General features: G+C 44.9%; 1 protein-coding gene and 1 long non-coding RNA gene across 2 annotated transcripts in view; both read left to right on the top strand.

Annotated features, from left to right (window-relative positions):
* The window catches only part of LOC122185298, a 4,231-nt gene extending 3,101 nt beyond the window's left edge, over positions 1–1,130 (top strand). Inside the window, exons 2-3 of the long non-coding RNA XR_006180834.1 lie at positions 482–635; positions 890–1,130. This is a non-coding gene — a long non-coding RNA (uncharacterized LOC122185298). The remainder of the gene's footprint in view (positions 1–481; positions 636–889) is intronic.
* Positions 1,131–7,503: 6,373 nt separating this feature from the next.
* Positions 7,504–24,251, top strand: LOC122185297 (monocarboxylate transporter 2-like). The gene is made up of 4 exons (XM_042880956.1): positions 7,504–7,781; positions 15,753–15,896; positions 19,673–20,548; positions 22,336–24,251. The coding sequence occupies exons 1-4, from the start codon at positions 7,565–7,567 to the stop codon at positions 22,626–22,628; spliced, it is 1,530 nt and encodes a 509-aa protein (XP_042736890.1). The 5' UTR covers positions 7,504–7,564; the 3' UTR covers positions 22,629–24,251.
* The last annotated feature ends 269 nt before the right edge of the window (positions 24,252–24,520 follow it).

Genomic DNA, 24,520 nt, shown 5'->3' on the forward strand with positions numbered 1-24,520 from the left:
TTACTGGCTTCTCTTGCTTCTGCGTCTGCAATAGAGAATAGCAAAAACCCACCTTTTATCCACAAGTTCCTCAGATGTTGGATTTGCTCCTCTCCCCTCCAGCTTCACGTCTTGACCTTAGAAAGAGACGTGTGGATTAACTCCTGAGAGGCACATCAGTTTATTTTTATTCATTTATTTATTTATTTATTTTGCTCTTATTTTAATGGCTGAGAAACATGGGAAGAATGCAAATGGTTGAATGCCTTCTTTGATTTGCCTTGTTCCTGAGCATAATCTGCTAACCTGGCAGGCACCAGGCAGGAGCAGAACTGCTGCTCCAAACTCTGGCCTCTTTGCAGGTGGGTGGTTGCAGTTGGTGTGTTGGCTCTGGGGAAGCAATCAGCCCAGAAAGCCCCATCGTGGTACGGAACGGGGAGCTGGAGGCACTGCGGGGCTGATCGCTTGCTGCTCACGTAATGGGACTTATTCTTTTAAGCAGGGATAACCTGAAATCATGAGGCTTTCCACCCGCATCTGAAAAACGCACAATGGAGCGTTTACCCTAAAAACAGCACAAGTGTGGCATCTCTCCCCTCCCCAGAGGGACAGACTGAGCGACTGCGAGAGGAAAACCCACGGCAGCCAGCAGTGAGGTGAGAGCTGGGCTGCAGTGCTACGTGGGGTCTGTCCTCACCCGGGGAGCTGGGGGAGGATTCTGAGGAAGTGTGTTTCAAGCGCAGATGGAAGGGCTGGCTGGGGACATAAGAGAGGAAAGGGTGGTTTTGATTGTCATAGATTTGTGCCATAAAGCTTTGAATAGCTGGGAAAAGGCTTTAGGAGTGAGTCTAAATAATTTTACAATTCTGGCACAATATGAACGTTCTGTAAGACTTGCTTTGCCCTGCAGGACGCTGGGACTCAGCTTGTGCTCCAAGCTCTGCAGTCACAATGTCCCCTCCGCTCACCTCGGACCTGGGCTACGTGCCCCCTGATGGTGGCTGGGGCTGGGCGGTGGTGTTTGGAGCCTCCATCTCTGTGGGCTTCTCGCACACCTTCCCCAAAGCTTTCACCATCTACTTTAAAGAGCTCCAGACTGTTTACAGCATCTCCTACAGCCAGCTTGCCTGGATCACATCCATCATGTGCGCTACCACCTATGGGGGAGGTAAGTGAAGCAAGAGCTCAACCTTTCCTCATATGGGATAGGAGAATGTATTTTTTTTGAGAACGTCCTGGGAAAGTCATGATCTAAAACAAAGCTTTTTCTGTGGATTGGCAAAAGAAAGAAAAGCACCTCTGCCAAGTAATTATTGACAGCTTGTATGATGACATCAGCTCTTGTTATTTCATTGGAAATCTTGCTATGCGTGGCCATAGGGAAATTGTTTTAAATTTGGACAGTTACTGCAGTATATTTGGTATGATAGTTTTTGTTCTGTTCCTATTCTTTACTGTCTTTTAAAAAATAAAAAAATAAAAAATGTTTATGGCACCCATGATTATAGAGAAGACACTGGGAAGTGAAACCTAAAGCTCTGTTGATGAGCAGGCACAACATATATACGTGTAAATCTTATGTGTCCAACCTGCTGGCTTTATGGTTTTGCTGCCCTCTTTTTCTTATGTTTTAATTACAAATATATACACGAAAAGAAGATTTCTTACCTATATATACTAACTATATTACATATTTTGTATGCAGCCCCAGACAATTTCTCTTCATTCAATGAGGTCCCAGTCAGATATTCCTGGTGTAAATCTTGAGTTTGTATATAAATGTGTTTTTAAATATTCCCTAATTCTAGTGCTACAATCTTGCTGTCAATCATTAAGGGATTAAATTTTAAACTGCTCTCCAGAGGAGCCTTTTGAATGGACAAATGCACCCCTCTATCACTTCAGTTAAATTGTCGAGTGTGTGTTCCTGGGTCTCAGTTGCATCGATATCATTGAGCAGCTGTGTTGAGAGGGATGCTTGCCTCATGCAGATGCCGAGTATCAGTCTACTGCTTTTATTTGAGCTGCTGGTATGGCTCTTGCTGTTAATAGTTAGCAGAGGGGCCACCTTGTGTAGGTTGCTGGTAGCCCGTGAGGTGCAGCCTCTGCTTGGCTCTTGGTGCTTTTTAGTGTGGGTTGCAGGGGTGAAATGTGGAAAGATTAACACCTAGGCTGTGCCAACTCATGCCTGTTTTCTGCTCTAATGAAGGACTGTTAAATACAACTTGTGGCTGGAGGGATCCTCTTGGTGCCCATCCTTCATAGCAGAGTTGTTTGGGTTGAGCACTGCAAGAGTGGGACGTGCATCTTGTCCATGGGCTGCACACATATCATGTGCTTTAGGAAATAGCTTTGTGTGGTGATTAAAAAAAAAAAAAAAGAGTTCCTTTCACATGCGCTCTGTCGTGGATGAAGGCAAAAGGAGGACATTTCTGGAAGGCTCACTTTGCCTTCACACATTGCCTTGCCAGCACCCAAGTCAACGTTGACTATGGCAAATCTGCATCTTGACTCTCTTCAGATGTTGTTTTCAGTAAGAGGCGTTGACACCTCCATAAATCTGACAGCAGCAGCATAGTCATAGAAAAGGGAATCGTATGAAATAACAAGAGATTTAGGAGCTTCATCCTGGAAAACAAATACCTGAACAAGTAATTGATTACTCATTTTGATCTTCCTTTCACACATGAGCATAACATAGAGGGCAATTCTGCAGCACCCACTGAGGCTGTGTTGGAGGGAGGAGGAAAGCAGCAGCAAGCCTTGCCAGATGGATCATGGATGTGCAAGGGATGCACAGGGAACCTCAACGATATTGGATGTTGTTTTTGGTTGAAATTTTGACTGCACTGAAGACCACAGTCGCAGTGCTCTGTATGGACAATCCAGGTGATGAGTGTGTCTTGGAAGCTGCTCTACGTGAGGTCATGTTTGTGGCACAGAGGGGTTATTTGGAAGGTCACTCTGCAAGCCCAGGATTACAGCAAGCTTCAGCAAACACTGCACTGGACCTAGTGTCTCCTCTCTTTGATCTCATAGGGTGAAATGGATGTACGGTGTCAAAAGTTCAACAAGCTCCTACAGAACAATCCATGTAAGACCTTGAAAGTTAATACTAAAGCATCATGCTCGATCTGCTGGACAACGGTCAGCCAGAAGAGCAAAGAAACATGGAAAATGCAGACACAGGAGCCTGGCTGCTTTCACCTACAGTAACACTATGTTGCATCACCCTGCGTTAAGAGCACAGGGGCTGATCTGCAGGGATGTAGCACCCAGCTGTCCATACTGCCCGTTGCACAAATAACCTCTTCCCTTGGTTGATTCTGTTTCTTGCTTCCATGTTGCAGTATGGGAGGTAGCAGGAGCAGCCTCGTCTTCGGGGCAAGGCAGAGGTGCCTGCTCCTATGGAGTTTATATGGGTTGCCTCTCAGGACACTACGGGGAGGTTTCTGGGAGCAATTGCAATCAGTCAGCAGGTGAGGCAGACTGGAGAAAGATGGGACATAGCTCTAATTTTACTTCCCCAATGCTAAAGGGCTTTTCTTCACTGCATGCTTACCTTGAGCAAGGAGGTATGCACTTGTCAGCCTGGACTTGAGGAGATCTGAACCCCACATCCTACAGTGGAGTCCCCGTTGCTGTCAGTACAAATGAGTGACATGCTCTGCATTGATCAGAGTGTGACAGCACCTCCAGCACAGTCTTCCACCCTAGCTGTTTTCTTGCCTGTTTGTGTGCATGATTTGAAATGCCACTCAGCTCTGCATTTGGTGACATTTAGGAAAAGCATGGTGTTTGTGTTATTTTTTTGTTTATCATTCAAGGCTTGGCATGGCTGGACAAGGGTAGATGTGGCACTGAGGGATGTGGTTATTGGGCATAGTGGAGGCGGGTTTATGGCTGGACGAGATGATCTTAGAGATCTTTTCCAACCTTAATGATTCTGATTCTATGACATCTGCCACTGATGTTAATAGCTGAACTCTGCATCTTTGAGGACTCCAACTATGTTGTTTTTTCTCTTATAACAGATTTTCCAGACATATCAGAGCAAAGCCCTACTGGGATTAAGATGTAAATGAGACAAAGATGCAATAGCAAAGGAATAATTTGCTTTAATTCCCCAGTGAAAACATTCCAGTTATTAGATTTAAATTAATTGTCGCCATCTTCTTACCAACACAAATGTTTCTGTTTGGGCTACTGATTAAAACCCTGAAACAGGGGAGAAGCAGAAAAATTGATGTCACTGTTGTGTTTAGGTTGTGGTTTTTGGGAATTCAGTGCTTTAGTAGGATGCTTTGCATATATGGTGGGTTTTGCCAAATAACTAGCTATATTAGGATGGATTGATCCCTTAGAAAACAAAATATTATTATAAAAATAAATGCATTTGTGTATTTTTGGAGGACTGGGGTATCTCTTTCATGAGACACTGTGCTGAGGAAGGTACCAGTGTTGTGTTTGTGTCCCCAAGGATAGCCCTTTGGTTGTGCAACTAGTGCTGCTCATAATCTCTTTCATAAATGGAGGGGCAGTTTTAACCTGTGTTATTGATTGGTCTTCACTACTACTGCATTTTGTTAGTAAATAGAAAGTGACAGCAGTACAGCTTTGAGAAACACAACCATGTTGTGGGAAGGGAAACCATGGGCACTGAAAGAAGGGCAATTACTTCTCCAGGTGCTCTCCCACAGCAGAGAGAGGGACAGGTTGTTGTTTTTTTTCTTTTTTTCCTCTTTTCTTAATGTGTTAGCAGTTTCTTAAGCCTTTAATTGACTTCAAAAGGCTCAACGAGAGAAAAACATTGTTGATTTACAGAGCTGTAGCTCCCACCTCTGACTACAATAGAGCACCTTGAGCAAAAGGCTCCAGGTAACACCCTTTCTAAGTACCAACCTGGCCCACAAAGAATGGAATGGGAGAATGGTTTGGGTTGGAAGGGACCTTTTAGGATCATCTAGTTCCAACCCCCCTGCGAAAGGCAGGGACACCTCCCACTAGACGAGGTTACTCAAAGCCCCATCCAGTCTGGAAAAATGAAAAGAAATGCTTTCCATTCTCTGAAGAGCCCACATTTTTTTACTTTTTTTTTTTTTTTTTGAGGGGAGGGATAAGGAAAACCCACAGGTGGCCAACACTGGTCACTCTTCAGGCTTCAATAAGCAAAGGACACTTGATTTAAAAAATCAAGACTTAAAATATCAGCAAGGACTGCAAGGAGTGCAAAATGGGTGGAGGAGGAAAATCTGGGTAGACAGGGAGCAGATGCAGCCCTGGGCTTGTTCCCAGCCCTTTTCCCCTTTGCCCCTTTTCTCTCCTCAGCTCTGGAGCTGAGTTTGCTGGGAATACAATAGCTATCATATATTTACATGGAGGATTGCAATAGGGAAATGAGTCAGTGGAAAAAGTATTTTGCAATTTTAATCAATTTTATTGCTGCCTGCCAACAAATTAACAAACCTGCCTTGCATCCCTGTGGATGCAGGAGTGGAGTTCGGCCCTGGGGCTGAGCTCCTGCCCCACATCTCCCTGCATTGCAAAGAAGCCCTTTTTGCTCTCCCCAGCCCAGGATTTCTGCTGCAGGCTTGGTGTTGGAAGAACTCCCCACCTGCTTTCCCTCAGATGGTTGCATTCTGCTTATGACCATCTCATCAGAGCAAAAACACCAATGCAAAAAGGGATGGTTTTCAGGGATCTTTAGAAATCATTTGTTCCCTTTCCAGTATCTCCTGTAGCTATGATTTCCTGCTCTAGTTCTGTTTTTACATCCAGTTTCTGTGGACTTTTACCCAGAAAATGCCATGCCAGTGTTTGCTGCAAAGGAAATTCATTAAATTGCACTAAATTTAGCATTTCTGCAGAAGGAACCTCTTTCATCTCCCAGCCCAGACCGCAGTTGGAGCTGTGCTGTGCCTGGTTGGACAAAACCATCCCATCCCCACGTCCCCTTGTTCAGCTGCAGACAGGGCTTTTTATACTGGGGAGGTTTCACTGTCCTCTGTGAGGGCAGATTTCATGTTCGCAGGGCTGCACCATAAAAGCAGGCTGTGTGAATGCCTGCAGATCATAAAGTGGTGCTGGGCTGCACCACGACAAAATTCCCCAGGTCAAGGTGCTGTGGCCCCACACTTGGGAGTCAAGGACTCCTTCTCTGCTTGAGTTTACTCAATTTTATAGGAAGAAAGGAATGGCTGTAATACGTGTCAAACATCTTTCAGATGTATTGTAAGGGGATTTGTAAAGCTTAACAGCACCAGGAAAATGACAGAGCCAGACAGCAATTCCTTTCCTTTCTCCATTATTTCTTAATTGCCTGTGTAGAAAAGTGGGATTTATGGTGGCACATGCTGTGTGGGTAGTGCTGGAGGGAGGCTGGGATAGGGAGGAGGGGATCTCCTCATTTCATTAATGACTGGCATGTTTGCACCTGAGCCAGAAGTTAGCAATTTGTGGTGATAAAATGAGAAGGAATGCCATGTGGGTCCATCTCCTCATGTCCTTGGGGAAACCTGAAGAACAAATCTGCCCAAATCATGCCAGTCTTCATGTTTGCACACAAATGGAGGTGGCTACATCAGGTTGCCCAGAGAGGTGGTGGATTCCCCATCCTTAGAGACACCCAAGGTCAGGCTGGATGGGGCTCTGAGCACCTGATGGAGCTGTAGGTGTCTCTGTGCACTGGGGGGAGTTGGACCAGATGGCCTCTAATGATCCCTTCCAACTCGGACAATTCTACAATTCTATGAAATCCATTTGAATTTGCACAACATCGGGGCTGAGAAATATCCTCTGAAACCTGTCAGGCTGTTACTTGAGCCAGGAGGAGGCAAGGCTGAGCAAGACGTGAGCCTGGCAGCAATACACAACTTTCTAGCAAGAGCAAACAGCACTGATATTTCCCCCAAACATCGGGTGTCCATCTGCCAAGCACTGTTGTGTTGTAGCAGTATAGGAGAACAGTGCACAACTTTGTAAGGAGAAGGGAAGAAAGCTGATAGAAACATGGAAGAACAGTAATTCCTGTTTAAATTACTGTGGGTGATTTAATTAACCCCAAAAGGGTGGTTGGGTGCTGGTCCTTGGTGCTGTAGGGGTGGGGAACAAAAGATAAGGAGGAGAAAAAAAAAAAGCAGCATTATGTGTGAAGGAGGCTTGGTCTGCTGGCTCAGCATGGGGTGGGGTTCAGGAGGCTGTCCCGTCCCATCCAGCACCGCTCAGAGCTGCTCCTGCAGGTGGGTGCTGTATGGGGCTGTGGGGTCTCATATGGGGTTGGAGAAGCCCTGGGGGGCTCCCAGTAGGGGCTGCTCCAGGCTGGAGACATTATTTTGAATCTTAGCTTCATCCACTGGCATTTCCAGCGTTGGCCCACTCTTTCTCCAAGGCACCATAGAGATGCACCGTTAAACCTAGCCGATATTTGCAATATTCGCGACAGCAAAAATCAATAGCTGGAAGCTGCGCTGGGGCCGTGCTGTCAGTGCAGCCCGGGGAGCACCGCCAGCACTGACCCTGCCCATCTGCACTTTTATTTTTCAGGGCTTCCCAAGGAGCACCAGGTGCCCGCTCGCGTCCTGTGGCAATGCCGCCCCACAGCGATGCAGGGCCAGTTGCCGGCCCCCCGGATGGTGGCTGGGGCTGGGTGGTGGTCTTCGGGGCTTTCATTTCTATCGGCTTTGCGTATGCCTTCCCCAAAGGCATAGCCATCTTCTACAAAGAAATCCAGGATTTCTTTGGCACGTCCTATAGCGAGATCGCATGGGTCTCCTCCATCATGCTGGCCACGACGTACGGCGCAGGTGAGTACGCCTGCCCCAGCTGCTGGGTCTGCTGTAAGACAGATAGCAGTCGGGTATCTCTGCTCTAGGGGAGCATGCAGGGAAAGCACCAGCACCTATCTGTGCTGCTTTATCAGCAAATCTATTTTCTAATTGCGTTTTCCAATCTGGTTTAGGGAAATGTCCACACGCAGAGCGTAGTTGAATGAAGGGGGTGTTTATTTGGGATGGGGTTTTTCTCGTGCCTCTGACATGCAAACTACAGCCAGTACAGGTATGTAGCTGGAGATGGTAGTGGTGCTTTGCTGTCCAGAAGTCAGATAACTTATGGCAGTGTTAAATGATGGGGGCTCAGCCAAGGGTGAGAGCAGGAGAGCAGCTGCTTGTTTCTTGTGGCAGGTTATAACCACAGCAATGGAATTACTAGGGTCAATCATTCTTATCAGTTGCAAAGCAGTACACAAGTTTGCTTTTTCTCTTTTTTTTTTTTTAAATCATTGTGATAGCACGTTCCTGACTCAGCGAGAGCCTTGGTCTGGTTTGCAATTGAAGATAGATAGAAAGTATGCTCTCTGATTGCAGGAAACATCACTGGAATTTATCTTGGTTATTAAATCAATCCTGGAAATATTTTTTGTTACCAAAATTGTGTATTTTTCTTCCCTATAATGCAATGTGGAGCAGTTGTTAAAGTAATGATGCTTTATAGTCAAGCAGAAGCAATGCTCAATTCAGAACCTATTGTGATCCTCCTTGTTACAACTCAGAGCAAAGTCTTGGTGCCACTGCTCTGCTTGAAATGTAGCAGACAAAGAGAGCAGCTTGCTCAGTCCTCTGTGCTGTGCCACCAGCCTGCTGCAGCGCACCCAAGGAGTCCCAGCGCCCTGCAGATAGCAGCTGTTGTTTGCAAACATCCCCGGGAAGCAGTCCTCCACTTCCTTGGCAAACTCTTTGAAGCAGGGGCTTGTTTGGGGGAGCACTCCTTGCTGTAGACAGAACGTGTGTTTGCATTTTGTAATCGCAGTGAGGCTGAGGAAGACAATTCCATTGCTCACAAACAAACAGTAAAACGGATCAGTGTGCAGCAAAGTAGGCAGCCCCGTGCTCTTCTCTATCAAATAGGGTTCTTATGCTCTTTGTATCTGCTGTAGTTTCTGTTGGAATAAATAGGGGGCATAACTTTCAGAGCAACCTGTGTATGAAATAGCAGCAATGCTCTTGTAGCAGCACTGGGCTTCTCTAAGGCTTTAAGGAGGTGAGAACTGTGGGCAGAAGTGATGCCTTACATTACCACTAGCTGTTAGTATTCATGGAGCACAGCTGAATCCTGATCTTTTCTTGCTATGCCTGCTGTGGTACTCCCCAGATCTCCAGGGTGCTGTTCGTACATCTCCAAATTTCTACAGATATTAGGGAATCGCCTGCCTGTCTTACAAAGGTAGGCACAGAGAGCAACTTCTTGCAAACACAACAAAAATCAGAGTGTTTTTGAAGTGAAAACCTTATCCCGAAGCCAAGAAGTATTCATTACTCTAGTTATTTATTATTTATTGTTTTGAAATTGAATGAAACATCTGGGGATTTAATTCTGGAGATGCCCAACAACTGAGTCTTTTCTCCAAAGAAACTTTCTCCCAGAGCTTGTAAGTGCTTAATAGAGCATCAGCTACAGCAGCAAGCAAGAGATTGGGAAGTTGAAAGTCAACCACTGACCTTGAGCATTTAATCCAAAATTTTATAGCTGTATTTTATTACATTGCTGGCATGATAAATTGCAGTGACAGGTTTAGAAAGGACCTTACAACATGCGGTGGCGTCAAGCTATATTAATAATGAGTTTGATTCTGCAGTTCTTAACTTAATCAAAGCTGTGTATGTTCTGTCTGGTGTGGTCTGAACCTCATCAAAACCTTCTCTGCTACCAAAAGACCTCACCCAAGTCTCTGTACTCAACTCAGTTGATTGCAAATAGCCATAGCTCCAGGGCAAGAGGGGCCCCAACCAATGGAGCTGGATGGTGTTCTGTGTGTCCTGCAGAAATACTGATGGCAGGGGTGTGACAGTTGGACTAGATGATATTAGAGGTCTTTTGCAACTTTCAGGATCCTATGGTTCTGTGATTCCAAGGAGCAAAGGGCTTATTCTTCTGCATTATGTTTGAGGGGCTGCAGTATGGTCTTTCCATCACTTTTTGTAACTGGACATGCGCTGTTCTGCCTGGTTGTTTTGCATAGGCTGAAGCAAGAGGGAACCCCAAATAGCACACCGCAGTGTTACCTGTGGTGCCCATGCAGACACTGGGGACCAAGCCCAGGTACTCCTGGCATGAGCACAGCTCCACTGTATAGTGCTGGATCATAGAATCGTGCCATCCTTCTGCTCACTGTGGCCATCACTCAGGGTCCCAGCAGGGTTGAAGGAGCTTCCCCACATCACTGAAGCACACCATCTTCCCATACCGAGGCAATATGTGGGGTAGCAGCACCACTTCGTTAAGGAAACCAGGTGAAAGATGATTTGATTTCTGTAATGGATGATGGTATGGATTCTTCTCCTGACTCTCAGAAAGTGCTCAAACCCAGCAAGGTCACCATGTATGTGCTTATATTTTTTATTTTTTTAAATAGCCCTGTTCTGGTTAGGAACAATAATAGCACTATAGGTTTGGGTGAAATATTTCTGTGTTCGTGGACTTCGTCACAAAGCTTTATCATTTTGTCCTTCATTGGAGCTAGAAAGGTCACTGGGCAGGAGTAATAGAGATGTGATAGACTTAATAAAAACAGAGATTAATATGAACTAGAAGAAAGCACAGGATTTTGCTTTTGGTTGGGGAATTGATAATGTTTTGCAGGCAGTTGTTAAGCCCAGGAGTAAGTTATAATTCACTCCAAAATGTGAAGTTAACATGTGTGAAGGCTTCTTCCCTTGGTCAGTACAGGATGTGTTCGTGTGTTGCTCTAGGAAGGGGTGCAAGAAAATTGATGCCAACTTGTCAAGAGGCAATGGTCTTAAGTTGCACCAAGAAAGGTTCAGATTGGATATTAGGAAAAAATTCTTAGAGTGCTGAGGCACTGACACAGGCTGCCCAAGGAAGTGGTGGAGTCACCATCCCTGGAGGTGTTCAAGAACTGTGGAGATGTGGCAATGAGGGATGTGGTCAGTGGACGTGGTGGGGATGGGTGGATGGTTGGACTTGGTGATCTTAGTGTTTTTTTCCAACCTTAACGATTCTGATTGCCCAACATTACATACTCTCTCATTCCAATTATGTAGGGCTTCTGGTAGATAGACAAAGGCTTTGGAGAGCGTGCCCAGGTAGAGTATGGTGTAAAAAGGGCCGAACAAGGGAAGTTAATCAGAAGGAATACATGTGTAGGGAGCTGATGTGGAGCTGGACTTCATGATGGAAGCGATAAAAAGCTGCAGTTCTGCCAAAGTAAAAGCTTAGCTACAAAAGTTATGTGAACGAAATTCAGAAAACACGAAGCCATGACCTTCTGAAGGTGAACAGCTGTGATGTGCTGGGGTCCAACCCAGCGGCCCAAGGAAGCATTGAGCACAAGCAGCTTTGTGTTTGGCACCTGCCATGCTGTCCCCTTGAAGGAGCAGTTATTTAATTGCTTAAATACAAAGTGACATGAAGGACCTTGGCTCCAGCCCTGATTTTGGAGATTTTGGCCTGTGGCTGCTCTGCAGTGCATCAGTAGTGAGGGCTGGGAATTGAAATGCCAGGGCACTGATCAGATAAGATTGCTGGATAAGGATGAGGATGCTTTGTCTCTCTCAAGCTTGGATCTTATCTGCTTTGTTCTTTTTCTTTTTTTAATTTTAACCTCAGGATGCTGCCGTGGAAAATGTACGTGTAGGGTCCTTGGCTTTCCAAGGATGTGTCTGGTGAGTGCACGTGCTCCTCAGCCCCTCTTGTGTCCTGGCAGCCTGTTAATAACACAGGGCACTTCTTTCATTGCCTGGGTAATGAGGAGGCTGCTCTGCTACAAAGGCCTGGTACCCTGGTGGATAAATTACGAGGCCAATGGCTGTGTTGTTATCCCACCAAGGGAATGAGATTATTACTGAGGAAATTGCAGGCCTGCTGCTGCCGTTGTTTTACTACTGGTGTAATAATAGGCTTTGGTTTATTAGTATAAATGATTTCCCTCCCTTCCTCCCAGCTGGGTACGCTCCCTCCTTCTGTCCCCAGTGACTCCACGCAGCCCCCGCCAGTCCTGTCCGGCTGAGCCTCTGCACATTATCCGTGTTTTCACAGCAGATTGGAAAACATAAACTATCATCTGGGCAGCTCTGACCAACGTCTGCACAGCCACAGCTCTTCAGAAAGCTGGGAAAAGCTGAGCTGTGCGTGCAGCCCCATTGCTGGGGACACAGCTGCTCCCACATCTCCGCCCCACGCAGAGCACACTTTGAAGCATTGCTGTTTTATCACCTGCACGACCATCATGTGGTCCTGGTAGCAGATATGTGGTATTTGTACGGTGTTTGCATGGTCAGAAGGTCAGTGTTGTGAAACCTGGGATAAGCCCACATTGCATAAAGGCTTCTCGACTAAAGGCTGCCTGAGCCTGGTGCAGAAATATTTCAGCAGCAGTTCATCCCAGCCAGTTTCCGCTGACGATGGGGAAAGTTGGTGCTTTTAATATCTGGTCAAGTTAAAAAAATAAAAATAAATCACAAAGCAGCCTTTACAAACGAGGAATACGTATGTGGTCATAGGTAAGGCAGAGAAGAACACTTGAAGTAGAATTCTTGTTAAAAATACACTGGTGTTTTGCACTGGCACTGCAAGTTTTGCTGGCCATAAAAAATTCATAAGGCTTCCTGAGAAAAACAGAAAAGCAATTCAGGTGTCTATTTCTTGAGCACTGTCACACTTGCAGGAGTTTAAGCCAGTCTGGATTGATATTTCTTGTTAAGTGCCACATCTGCCTTACATCCTTCCTGCCCCATAGTTCAGTGGCTCAAGAAGAAGAAATGACAAGAAGGCCTGGCTTTGTGGAGGAGAGATGGGGAGAGCCTGGGGCACTTTGCATTTTCTTCATGGTTTTACAGTCTCCTCTTCAGGGTCCTTTTCACTTCTGCAAATACAAAACTCAAGGTGAAAAGTAATTGGACAAGCTAACAAATGAGGCAGGGCTTGTGTGCTTTCCCAGCGGCGAGCTGCTGTGCTCTGCATGCCGCCATGATCAGCTTCTGACACGGCCTTCCATGCCCCAGCTGACAGCCGATGGAAAGCTGTCACAGGTATGAGAAAGGAGAGGCTTTGTGCAGGAAGGGCACTAAACCAGGATGATTTATGTGAGCTGGGGACAGCGCTCTGCATGATGTCAGTTTTCCTGGAGCGCAATTGTCCCAGCAGCATCTTCAGGGGATATATGGTGTGAACGGTCCTCTGGGTGAGATATGCCATACCTTCTCCCCATTGGCAGCCCTGTGTCAGCAGCCTCATCCTTTTAATACAGCGTGGTGCAAGGCAATGATTGAATCTTACCTCCAATTTCCCCATTAGAAATTGCCGCGTGCTCTCTGCTGCGATGGGGATTCTGTAGGGAGGATGCTGGCTTGGTGATGCTGCTCAGGTCCCCACAGTGCTATGCTGGGGATATGCTTTGCAGCCAAGATGGCTTTTGCTCCTTAGAATGATTTCTTAGGGACTTCAGCAGCATTCCCGTTGCTGCCTCTGCAAGGTCAGGCAGGGCAAATGGCAGCTTTCTGGGCACTTAGTTGGCTATTTCTCTTATTCTGTCCTCACCTGGATCTGCAATTACGAAACAAAATCAGCCTAATCCCCTGTTAGCTCCTTAGCCAGGTGGGGTGGGTTTGAGGGCAGGAGCCTGTGGTTCCTGCATGCCAGGGCAGTGTGAGCAAGCAAAGGTGCCTTGGGATCTAAGTTCCCATAATAGGTTTGTGTGTAGTAATGCACAGCATCTTTATTCTTCTCATGCATGCTGAATAACCAGTAAATGACAGGTCCTGTTTTTTCAATTCCACTCTGTTTCCAGATGCTGTCACACTTTTAATTTTTGCAATAGCTGCAAGCAAAGTAGTAATCTTGTTTCCCATTTCCCACCACTGCGGTCCTGGCTTTGTTGTTCCCTCCTCTTAATTCCTTTACCTGACACGAGCTTTTTGATGTTCTCTCCAACTCCCCACAATGCTGCTGCCTGATCTCACCTCTGATGGCTGATCCCTATGAGCAGTGTGCTGCAGGTCCTGCAGGGCAGGAGCAGTAGGTTGGCATCTGTTGGGGTGACACTGATCACTGCAGACACCTGGGCAGGGTGGAGGTGTGAACATCTGTGATTTGTGCCCATGCTGGCAGGGTTTGTGTGCTGAAGTGTGCACAGCTATGTGACATATTGCGTGCTAGAGTTTCTGCTGAGAGATGAGACAGCTTCTAAAAGGCTGCTCCTTTAAAGACTATGGACAATCGCCTCTGTGTTTCTGTAGGTCCAGATGACTTAAGTGGATGTAATTTGGAGGACGTGATTTGCTTCAGTGCATTCAAAAGGTCTGCTCAGGACTGCTATGAAACCTTTGTCCTGTGAGCAGCACAGGGAGGTTTGGTTTTCTGTCTGTTTGAGGCCGTGTGTTGGATTCTCCTGTGTCTCATAAGGCGTTGGTCTGGCAGATGCTTTCCCTGCAGGCTGGGCACTTGTTGTGACCTTTGCTGTGGATTCTCCAGTGTCTGGAAAGGTTCAGAGCAGATGCCCTACTCCTGGCTTTCTCCTCTCCCTGGTTGCAGTTGGTATCTTCAAGGTCTTCAGCACCAGTGTGATGTGAGTGAACTGGTCAGAGAGCCCAAATGCTGCTGCTCGCAAGCATGGACTGTGATCCCATATGCTGTGCTGCTTTAGCAAAACAAGCTCATGGTGCCTTGAAGTTAAGGTTTCAGGGTGCAGAGACTAAGGCTGCTCCTAAGCTCTTTGCCATTCCCTGTGGGCATGGCCCAGCCTGGGCTGATAGCACCCTTGAGACTACAGCTCTCCACCCCGGCAGGCAAACAAATGGGGCTGATTATCCCTCTGTAAAGCTGATAATGTTGATGATAACAGATGAACACTGTTAGCTGAAGGTCACCCAGACCTGCAGTAAAGCCTGCCTGAGATCCCCCCTGACTGCTCAGGAGAGCAGGGAGCTGTGTGGTTGGGACATTGTCTTCATGGAGGCTGCCCCAGGGGAGAGCTTTGTGCTCTTCTTAGATAAACACTCAGCAAAATTGGTTCTGTTACGAGCAGGAGTTGGGACCTGAAACCTCCACAGTCCTTCCAACATACGTGATTCTGATTTCTACAGGTCTTAGAACTAACTTGGGCTACAGTAAACAAGAACTTCTGTCCAAAGCCACAATCTTGTTTCATTTCCTCAGATTGAAATGCTTCCTTTTGGTATCTGCAGTCTTTGTTAAGCCATTTCTCTCTTTCATAATTTTGTGTTTTCCTGAACTACTTCTTTAATAAATACAAGACCAAACTGGTTCCCTGGAACCAGTTCATCCATCATCCTGAACTGTTTCTACCAACGGAGGCTGCTATTAAGAATTAATTAACTGTTCTGCTCAAGCTTCAATCCTGGTCAGCAGTATCGGAATTGCATTAAGTAGAGACATTAAAAATGCAACAGTGTTCATGATATCAGCCTCATAATACGAACCACTGCTTTGTGTGTGTGATTTAGCATCCTAATAAATCATGGAGCTCCTGTGCTGGGGTTGCGTGTTCACCCAGTATCACTGTTTGCCTGCTGTGATGAAGCTGTTCATTCCTGGGGCAGGGACTGTCATCATCACAGCCACCGTGTGGCATGGGACACACTGCCATCCCCACGCAGTGCACATCGATTTTCTTTTTCTGTTTTCTTCCTGAACTCACACTGGAAGCTGTCAACAGCACCCAGGGGTACTGATCCTGCTAGTTTTACCTGTCTTCTGTCAGACACTCCCACTTCAAGGACCTCATTTCTCTCTTTCCCCAGGTCCCATTAGCAGCATTTTAGTGAACCGCTATGGCAGCCGACCCGTGGTTATCCTCGGAGGCCTGCTGTGTGGCATTGGGATGGTCTCAGCTGCTTTCTGCACCAGCATCGTGCAGCTCTACATCTGCGTGGGCTTCATTACAGGTAAGAAGAAAGCATTTCCTTTTGACTCGCACTTGAAGTTCATTTCTGATGGCTTGGGCATCCTCCTTTGGGCTAAAGGCAATGGGACTGTGATGGCATAAAGCTGGCAGGGGCCTCCTGGCTTGTTGACTGCAGCAGCTGAGCTTTAGCACGAAGCCTGTTCCCAGTTTAGCTCCATGTCCCTGGCTGACCATCGCGTGCAGGGATGTATTCTTTGCAGCTGAGTGCTGTCAGCCAGCGGCAATGGTGAGGATGGCCACTCAGCTGCTGCTGAAGTCAATACAGGCTGACTGTGCTCTGCCCAGGGCAGGGCAAGCCCTCTCAGGTACAAATACATCTGTGAAGAATGCACCCGTTCTCTGACGGAATTGTGTGTTAGCTTCCCTCTCTGAGACATATGAAATGAAATTACAGCGTTGCTTTGGTTTACGTTGCATTTGCCTGCGTGCCAGGTTAGGAAGTCTTCATCCGAAAATAATATTCATTAGACCCACAACAATTATATTTTCTTATTAAAGTTATCCTTTGAATTTTCTGTAGTGAAATATGAATCTCCATGTTGGAAACTCTATTAGGAGAAGGCAAAGGCCCAGTAGTTCAAAACTGGCTTTTGAGGTTGCAAGGTACATGCTTTACCTGAGCATTCCCTGGCTCAGTGCAGACACATGAAGTATTGCGGCTCTCTCTACGTGAAAAGTGTGACTCCACCCTTTAAAACCAATAAAACCAGCCACTATCAAGGTAAATAGGGATGGACCCACATTGCTTTATCAAATCTGCACAGTACTGAACAAACCCTCATGTAGGATTCCATCTCAAAATGTAGTGATACATGGACTTGCGTTATTCCCCACCAAAAAATAGCATCCTCTAGCAAGCTACCTAATGCTGGATGAGCACGTGGAAACCATAAGTCCTTGTTGGTAGAGCTGGGATGTTTCCTCAGAGAGATTCACATTTTTCATGGGAGATGCCTTCCCCCTGTATGCTGCATATGAGGGTGGCTGTATGGATGAGATCTTAGCTAATAACCCATCATTTCCAGGAATGGTGTTTGTGCAGGGGAAGGAATATTAATTTGACAGAGAGAGGAAGATGTTTGTAATCCTGCTAACATGCTTGATGCCTCTAATTATGCCTGAAGTGCTGTTGCTGGTCAGGCCTAACATGGAAGCATTCAAGGGCAATTATGAAGCTGCCTGCTCATCACATGAGACGGTGTTGCTGTACAAGAAAGAGAGCCTTCTGCAGGGGTGATTTGCTAAAAAGAAAATGATGTTTATCATCACACATTTTCCAGTCTTCTTTCTGGGCTGATGTCAAGGTCTGTGTTTCCAGAATGCCCAGGGATGGAGGCACAACTGGACAGTTGGTACTGGGAGGCATCCACCACAGTCCTGTGCCTGTGGCATGTTCATAGAAATCTCTTCAGAGGAGCAGAGTGGGAAGTGCCTGTTTACAATACAGGGATTAGACAAGGCAATCTTGCTTGCTTTCTTGATTTTGTCTCCTTCCATTTGTATGCAGAGCAGGGGCCAAGCTCCTGTCAGATTGCTGTTGGAGGCAGCTCTGAAGCAGCTCTGTCCGTGATAGCACCGAGCTGTGGGCTGCATGAGGCACTTCCCTGCACATGCTGTAAAACCCAGGTTCTCTTCCTCACTAATTGCTTGTTTCTCAATAGTGCTTAGACAAAGAAATGGGGCGTGCAAGCTGTGGGCCTGGATGGATGCCAGCCTGGACACACTGGGTAGATGTTCAGGCACATAACTGAGGTAGAAGAAGCAGATTTCAAAGCTAAACACAAGCCGATATGGACTGGTCTGATTTCAGTTTAATCTCTATCAACAGGGCCATCATTAAATAAAATGGAATCTAGGGTGAAGTACATAGAAAAATTAAACTTGAGTCTTTGCTTTAGCTCTTGAGGCTGAGCATTTAAATACCTGGTAGGGTTTTCCCTTACTAATAAAGGAACAACAAGATCAATAACTACTCATCTCACTCGTGCAGCACCACTACTTCCTCCTGGGGGAGATGAGTTTAATCTAGGGAAGGATGTTTTGTGGATCACGGGCTTGGTTCTGTTCATGCAACAGCATCAGTAGACCTTTCTGTCATATCCCTGGGGAGAAAATGTGGTTATTTGAGTAACAACTTCAATCATAGCAAAGTTACTGTAGTTTCAAAAAGCGGGAATAAAATGGAAATAAATATTTCCACCTAAAGCCAGCCAAAAGGTTAAAGTAAATTGAAATTCCAGTCAGCCAATTTGAAACTCTCCAAATTTAATTAATGGGAAGAGCATGATGTAATATTAAATTAGATTTGTCTGACTGGCAAATTAATGTTCATATAATAAAAGATTCAAGTTGATTATTGGCTAAGTGGGCAGCTGGCATCCAGTCTGATTTTCCTTCACCTCATGGTATGGAATAGATCTAAAAAGGATTCTGTGAAAAAGACAGTTCAATATTTGCACATATCTACCAGCCTGGGAACATGGACTTCAAGCAGATTCTCATCTACTGTGCTGCATCTTCTTGGGTGAAAATAAATCCCATTTCTGAGCACTTCCAGCTGTGCTCTCTCACAATGCTGTGTTTCGCCTACACAGTTTTTGGGTCAGTCCTCCTCATAGGCATGAACCCCATCCCTTATAAATTAGGAATAAGCTGTATTTCCTAATGACCTACCAAATGCATGGGCTCTCCAGAAGCAGAAATTCATATTGAGAATATGTTTCCTATTAAGGCTAGTTTCACTGATGTCTTTTTTATTTCTTTTTGGAGTTGTAAACTTGCAAGTAATTAAAAAAATACATATCTGAGACTTAGCAAAAAGCATAATTTTGTAAAACTGTTCAAATTTAAGCTATCTAACATCAGTCAAATTCTCCTGCATCAGTTGGTTTCTACCCTATCAGTGATTAATGATAGCATTCCTTAATTAATTTTGAGGACCTTGACCTTTCTAAATTTTCTTCTGTAAAGCAATATGCCTAATTATGTACTGCAGAGTTAAACAAACTAATTATATAGACTAATGAACAAGAAAAAAAATCTGCATGACCCTATTTTCAGGATTCATGTTCTCTGGTATAATCACTTCAAGGATTACATTTCTTCTTTGTTCTAATGGGGCTCATTCTTTCCCAGATAGGTTGAAAAATACGTGGCATAATTTTAAAATGTTGTTTTGATGGAGTTTTGCAAATTTAATCTTTTAAGGAAATACTACAAATCTTAGAAATGCGTAAAAAGAAGAGATTAACATTCACTAGTGCTCTTAAATAGAACCACAGAGCGTTGAGGCCATCACTGCATTTGGTGTTTCTTTCAGATTTGCGCTGTGCAAGAGAAGCTGGATTGCTGAATTAGCAATGCAGATTTATAATATCATTTAGATATCTACATGTAGTAAAAATAAATTTTAATTAGAAGAAACACTCTGCGGTCCTGTGTAATTGCTATCCTCAGTAGCTGTTTTGCTGTGTACTTGCAGACCTCTTAATCTTAGGCATCAGACACGGCTCGCTCACACCACCAAATGAGGAGCATCTGGGAAGTCTGATGTGACCTTTGTGGGCACGTCTGGGTACCCACCACCCATGGAGGGAGAGCTGGCAGCAGTTTGCATGATAAGGATGTGCTTTGGTGGTTAGCACCAGACTTTCATATTGAAGAGCTACTGGTTCCTCCATGAATTTGCCTAGAACAACGATGTGAAGACACAACAAAGCTTTCTCTGTATGTCTCAATTGTTTTTCTTTGTTTCAGGTCTGGGACTTGCTCTCAACCTCCAGCCATCAGTGATAATCATAGGGAGATACTTTTTGAAGAGAAGACCTATCGCCAACGGCCTTGCTATGACAGGGAGCCCTGTCATGCTTTGCACCTTGGCTCCTCTCAACCAATTCCTTTTTGACAATTACGGCTGGAGAGGCAGCTTTTTAATTCTTGGGGCAATTTTATTACACTGCTGTGTTGCTGGAGCTCTCTTCAGACCCATCAGTGCAGACAAAGTCTCAGTCAAACCCCAGTCAGCTGGGGAAGGGAAGGAGATTCTGAAAGAAGAAGTCACTAAGGATGCCAAAGAAATGAACAGTCCCACTAACATCTGTGTGGAGACCAAAACAGAAGAGGAGGAAGAAAGGGACTGTTGTGAAAAATTCAATAAGTATCTTGATTTTTCCCTCTTTAAGCACAGAGGGTTCTTGATTTACCTGATTGGAAATGTGCTCATGTTCCTGGGCTTCTTTGCCCCCATTGTTTTTCTGGCACCCTATGCAAAGCACATTGGCATTGATGAATATTCAGCTGCTTTCCTCCTTTCAATTCTTGCCATCGTGGATATGGTTGCCAGGCCGACCACTGGCATCATTGCAAACAGCAAATGGGTGAGGCCACGGATTCAGTACTTCTTCAGCTTCTCCATTGCTTTCAATGGCACTTGCCATCTTCTGTGCCCACTGGCTTCTGGCTACACAGGGCTCATCATTTACTCTGTCTTTTTTGGCTTGGCCTTCGGCATGGTTTGTGCCATGCTTTTTGAAACTCTCATGGACCTCGTGGGAGCTTCCCGCTTCACAAGCGCTGTTGGCTTGGTCACCATAGCAGAGTGCTGCACGATATTGCTGGGACCACCCATTGGAGGTGAGTGCCTTCCTCCTCCTGCTTTCACTGGGTAGTTGCTCCCTCAAACTGCATGTAACTTCTTGCCAACACAGTTTGTGAGAAGAGATTCAGAATCTTTTTTTCTCTTCTTCCCACCCACCTTTCTTCTGCTGGCAACCTTAGGTGTCTCATCCAGTAATTCTCCCCTGCTCCTTTCTGTGTAGTACTGGAGCTGAAGTCAACAGTCTGGGGAGTGATGCAGAGCCTTTCAATTTTTCATATTACCATGTAGCTGTAGTGTGACAGAAGCAGCTGTATCTTCTTGCTGTCTTAGAGATTCATTATTTAATTAATGACAAACAAAGAAAACACAATTTAAAAATGACCGTTTTCTGAGCTACATAATTTTCTGTGTGGAAAAAAGAACTTAATGACCAGAGATTGCTAATGAGGCTGAAGCAGTTCTATGTAATAATCAGTAATATTAGTTTTGTAGGGTTTTCCCTGCTACTTTAATAAGCAGCAAATTTATTGGTTCTTTGGCATTTTAATAACCTACTGCAGGGTTCTGCTTCAATGAACTAAGTAAATTGTTCCCAGTGTGTTTTATGGCTTTATCTTATTCTCAAAGGAAAAGAGGTAGGTATCCTACTGTTGTATTTTCCAATACTCTACTCATTAAAACTCTCATTGCAACCTATTTAGGAGACCTCTAGGTCATCCTGATTAGCAGAAAAGGAAAAAAAAATTGCAATTAACATTTGGTTGATGTTTCACCACCCACATGAAATGCACCGTGCATTGAAAACAGTGTATGAAGACATCTAAGAGTGATTCAGGAAGAACTAGTCACCAAAAACAGTTGAAAATTACTCTTTTTGTGATCAGGAAACGTATTTGGTGGCCACAAAATCCCTTGTTAGTGTTATGCAGTGGGATAATTAATCATCAGCTTTTCACATCGAGGGTCAGTCAGGAAGTAATTAAGATCCCTCACTTTAAGGAGGAGAACATATTCCAAAAAGTCAGTGAGGAAATGGATGATGGGCCAGTTTCAAGGAGGTCTATCTGCACTATGAATGCCAGGTTACAAGTGGGTCTTTCTTTCATGAGGATCTGGGATGTTACAAATGGTCCATGATGCTCCAGTAAGTGGGAATTAATGCTTAGGATCACAATCCCAATAAGATTTGCATTACATTTTGACATAATGGAGAACACTGACATTTCAATTAAGCCGTCTCCCTTCAATTACTCTGTTACTCCATAACAGAGGCATTAACCTTTCAAAGGAACCAGTCACATTTGTCTTGGCATTGAAATTATCTGACACTGAAAGCATCATCTTTACTTTCACTGGAACTAATGTTTTCCAGTTCCACGCTGTGCACTTTAATCCTCAGATCACAGGTAGAAGTGCAGAAAGGGCAGCTGTGGCCAAAAGCTGAGTCCCCTCCAATGCTGGACAATGACCCATGGTGGAACAAATTGATGGGGCTCTGTCACTAGTCTGACACCAGACCCAGTGGCCAGGTGCCACCTACCACCCAGCTTTCAGAAAGCTGCCACTAACCCGTTCCACTTCATTGCACAAACTTCTGGTAGTGTCACCTACATCAACCTTAACCACCACAGGCTGTAAAGTGGAGCACACGTGAAGTATCTGTGGCATCAGAGTGCTTGGGGAAGAGAGCAGAAGTACTGAGAATGTTTTATTTTATCCTAAAGCCACAAGGGTGTCCTTTTACAGATAGGAACTGATATCACAAAAGTCCTTCCTTCATCTCTGAGTTTCTTTTTTTTTTTTTTTAATATGTCTTTTACAGGAACACTTATCGATACTTTTGGGGACTATAAATATATGTTCATTAAATGTGGGGCTGTGATGGTCCTGGCAGGAACGTTCCTGTTCATCATGAACTACTATAATTACCGTATGCTTGCCAAGGAGGAGAAGAAAAGAAAGGAAAAAGAAGAGGATACTAAGCCTGTAAGGACAGAAAACGAAGGCAGAAATAACTGGAACAAAGAACACGCGCAGGAGGGACCTGAGTTGGAACCTCTGAGAGAGGAACAAGAAGGACTAAAGAAAGAAGCAAATGGCACAAATGAAGTTTAAACCTGTTCTTGTGGCTGGGCAGGGAATTACCTCCATGTTGCTTATGTTGGCACTAGCTGTGAAATCACACCAGATTTTCTAAATTTTGTCCTGTACTTTGCCATGTGTTTTCTTTGTCTTAAGAGAAGACTAGAACACAAACAAATTTAGTTTCTTATAAAGTGCTGAGACACACAGAGCAGCATCCATCCACGTACCAAAGGATCTGAACCATTTTTCTTCAGACATTTCCCATTTTCCAAAGGGCCTGTAATCACTACCCTACTATTATTCCCAGTACTATAGCTCTGTTTGGTGAAAAGGGCAATGACCAGCAGGGTCAATGCTGAGCCCTTCCACCAGCTTCTATGGGCTCTGCATTGAGCACTGTGGTGGCTGGATCTACTCACCATGCAGTCCAAACACTTAGACTTTTTGATTGCATCATCAGAATTATCCCAGGAATTTGGTACCACCTCCATCTCACGGAAAAAGAAAATAGACCAGATGCTCATCTGAAATACACAAGCTAGAGTCAACTGAACACACAAGGGCAGTACGTGCCTGTGCTAGCAGCAAAGCAGCCTGTCCCTGTGGCCAGAGCATGCTAGGAAGGAGCTGACTCAGAGTGGCTCATGGTAGCTTGAGCATGGACTTTATCAGGGACCTCTGCATTTAGCAAAATGGCATTTTTCAGGGGGAATACATCAAGCTCACATGCTGCAGGAGTCCTTATTCCAGGTCATTTGTCTGTGCAGGGCAGAAACTTAGTCTTAAACTGCTTAAATTTTGTTCAAGTTTGTTTGTTTGTTTTTTTCCCCCATGAGATCACATATTACCAATATCTAAGTGCCTTACAGTTTTTAGTTTTTTACAACACCCTGGTGAAGCAATAAATTACAACTAGTTAATTGTACAACTGAAATGGGCATCAAGTCAGTGAATAAAGATTAGACATGATGTAGCTGAAATGGGATCCATTGCCCTGAGTCAGGAGCCTTGGCCATATACAGAAGAAAGCAATCAGCAGCTGAGGAAAGGAGCTGACAGCCTGCCACCTGAGCACAGGCATCCTACTGCTGGAAAATAGAAAATACCAGCAAGCATGCATTAAACTACTGCCTGCCTCCTTTGTGCATTGTTCTATTTAAGCTTAATGATTTAAAACACTGTCCTAGAGATGGAACTTTGTGCATTCAGCCTGCAGGGAATCTGAACACAGCTGCCTCTTCCCAGCCAGTCACCATCCCATTGCTGGTGCTGCAATATACCTGGTGGCCTCATGCTATCCTGCTGCAGGAAATGCTGCTTCCCTGGGTCAACGTTGCAGAAGTGGAACAAGGCCATGTAGGAATCTCTCCTCTGCTGGTGATAATGTTGATCCAGGGTCTGACAGCAAGCACTGATATATTTTGTAATAAGCAGCCATTGCCTGAGAGCTGTGGATGCTGAGCATGGCATCCCATAGTTGAATCATAAGTCTTTTCGAGTTTAGCTCCAAGTGGACAGATAAAAACAAAGACTTTGGAGGTAGAAGACCCAAACCTGAAGGTATCAGCTGTCCATAGGGCAGCTATCACCTTTCTTTGCATCAGTGGAACCCATGTGACCAAATAAAGTTGTCTTTTTCTTTTTTTTTCCCCATATCTTTCTCACCCAAGAACTGTATTTAATTATCACTTACATACATGCTATGAAGAATGACTTGTAAAAATCTTGCCACAGATACACTGTCCTCTTAAATGTAGATCACTCACATCTCCTAGCAAAGTTCTACAATGAAACCTTTTGTTTCACTGAAGAATGATGGTCTTTATCTATTGACAGCAGCAGGACTCGAATTTATTCCTTATATTGCATTTCTTGGAAAAAAACAACAACAACAAAAACAACCAGAATTTGTACAATATATT

The sequence above is a fragment of the Lagopus leucura genome, unplaced genomic scaffold (assembly GCF_019238085.1).
Source record: "Lagopus leucura isolate 7727_CA_CO unplaced genomic scaffold, USGS_WTPT01 Super-Scaffold_100028, whole genome shotgun sequence".
Classification (NCBI taxonomy): Eukaryota; Metazoa; Chordata; class Aves; order Galliformes; family Phasianidae; genus Lagopus; species Lagopus leucura.

Excerpts from the sequence above, each read along its gene's own strand:
- LOC122185297 (XM_042880956.1), top strand. The coding sequence starts at position 7,565 with ATGCCGCCCCACAGCGATGCAGGGCCAGTTGCCGGCCCCCCGGATGGT. Across the intron at positions 7,782-15,752 it reads GGCCACGACGTACGGCGCAG|GTCCCATTAGCAGCATTTTA; the intron begins GTGAGTACGCCT and ends CTCTTTCCCCAG. Across the intron at positions 20,549-22,335 it reads GCTGGGACCACCCATTGGAG|GAACACTTATCGATACTTTT; the intron begins GTGAGTGCCTTC and ends TGTCTTTTACAG.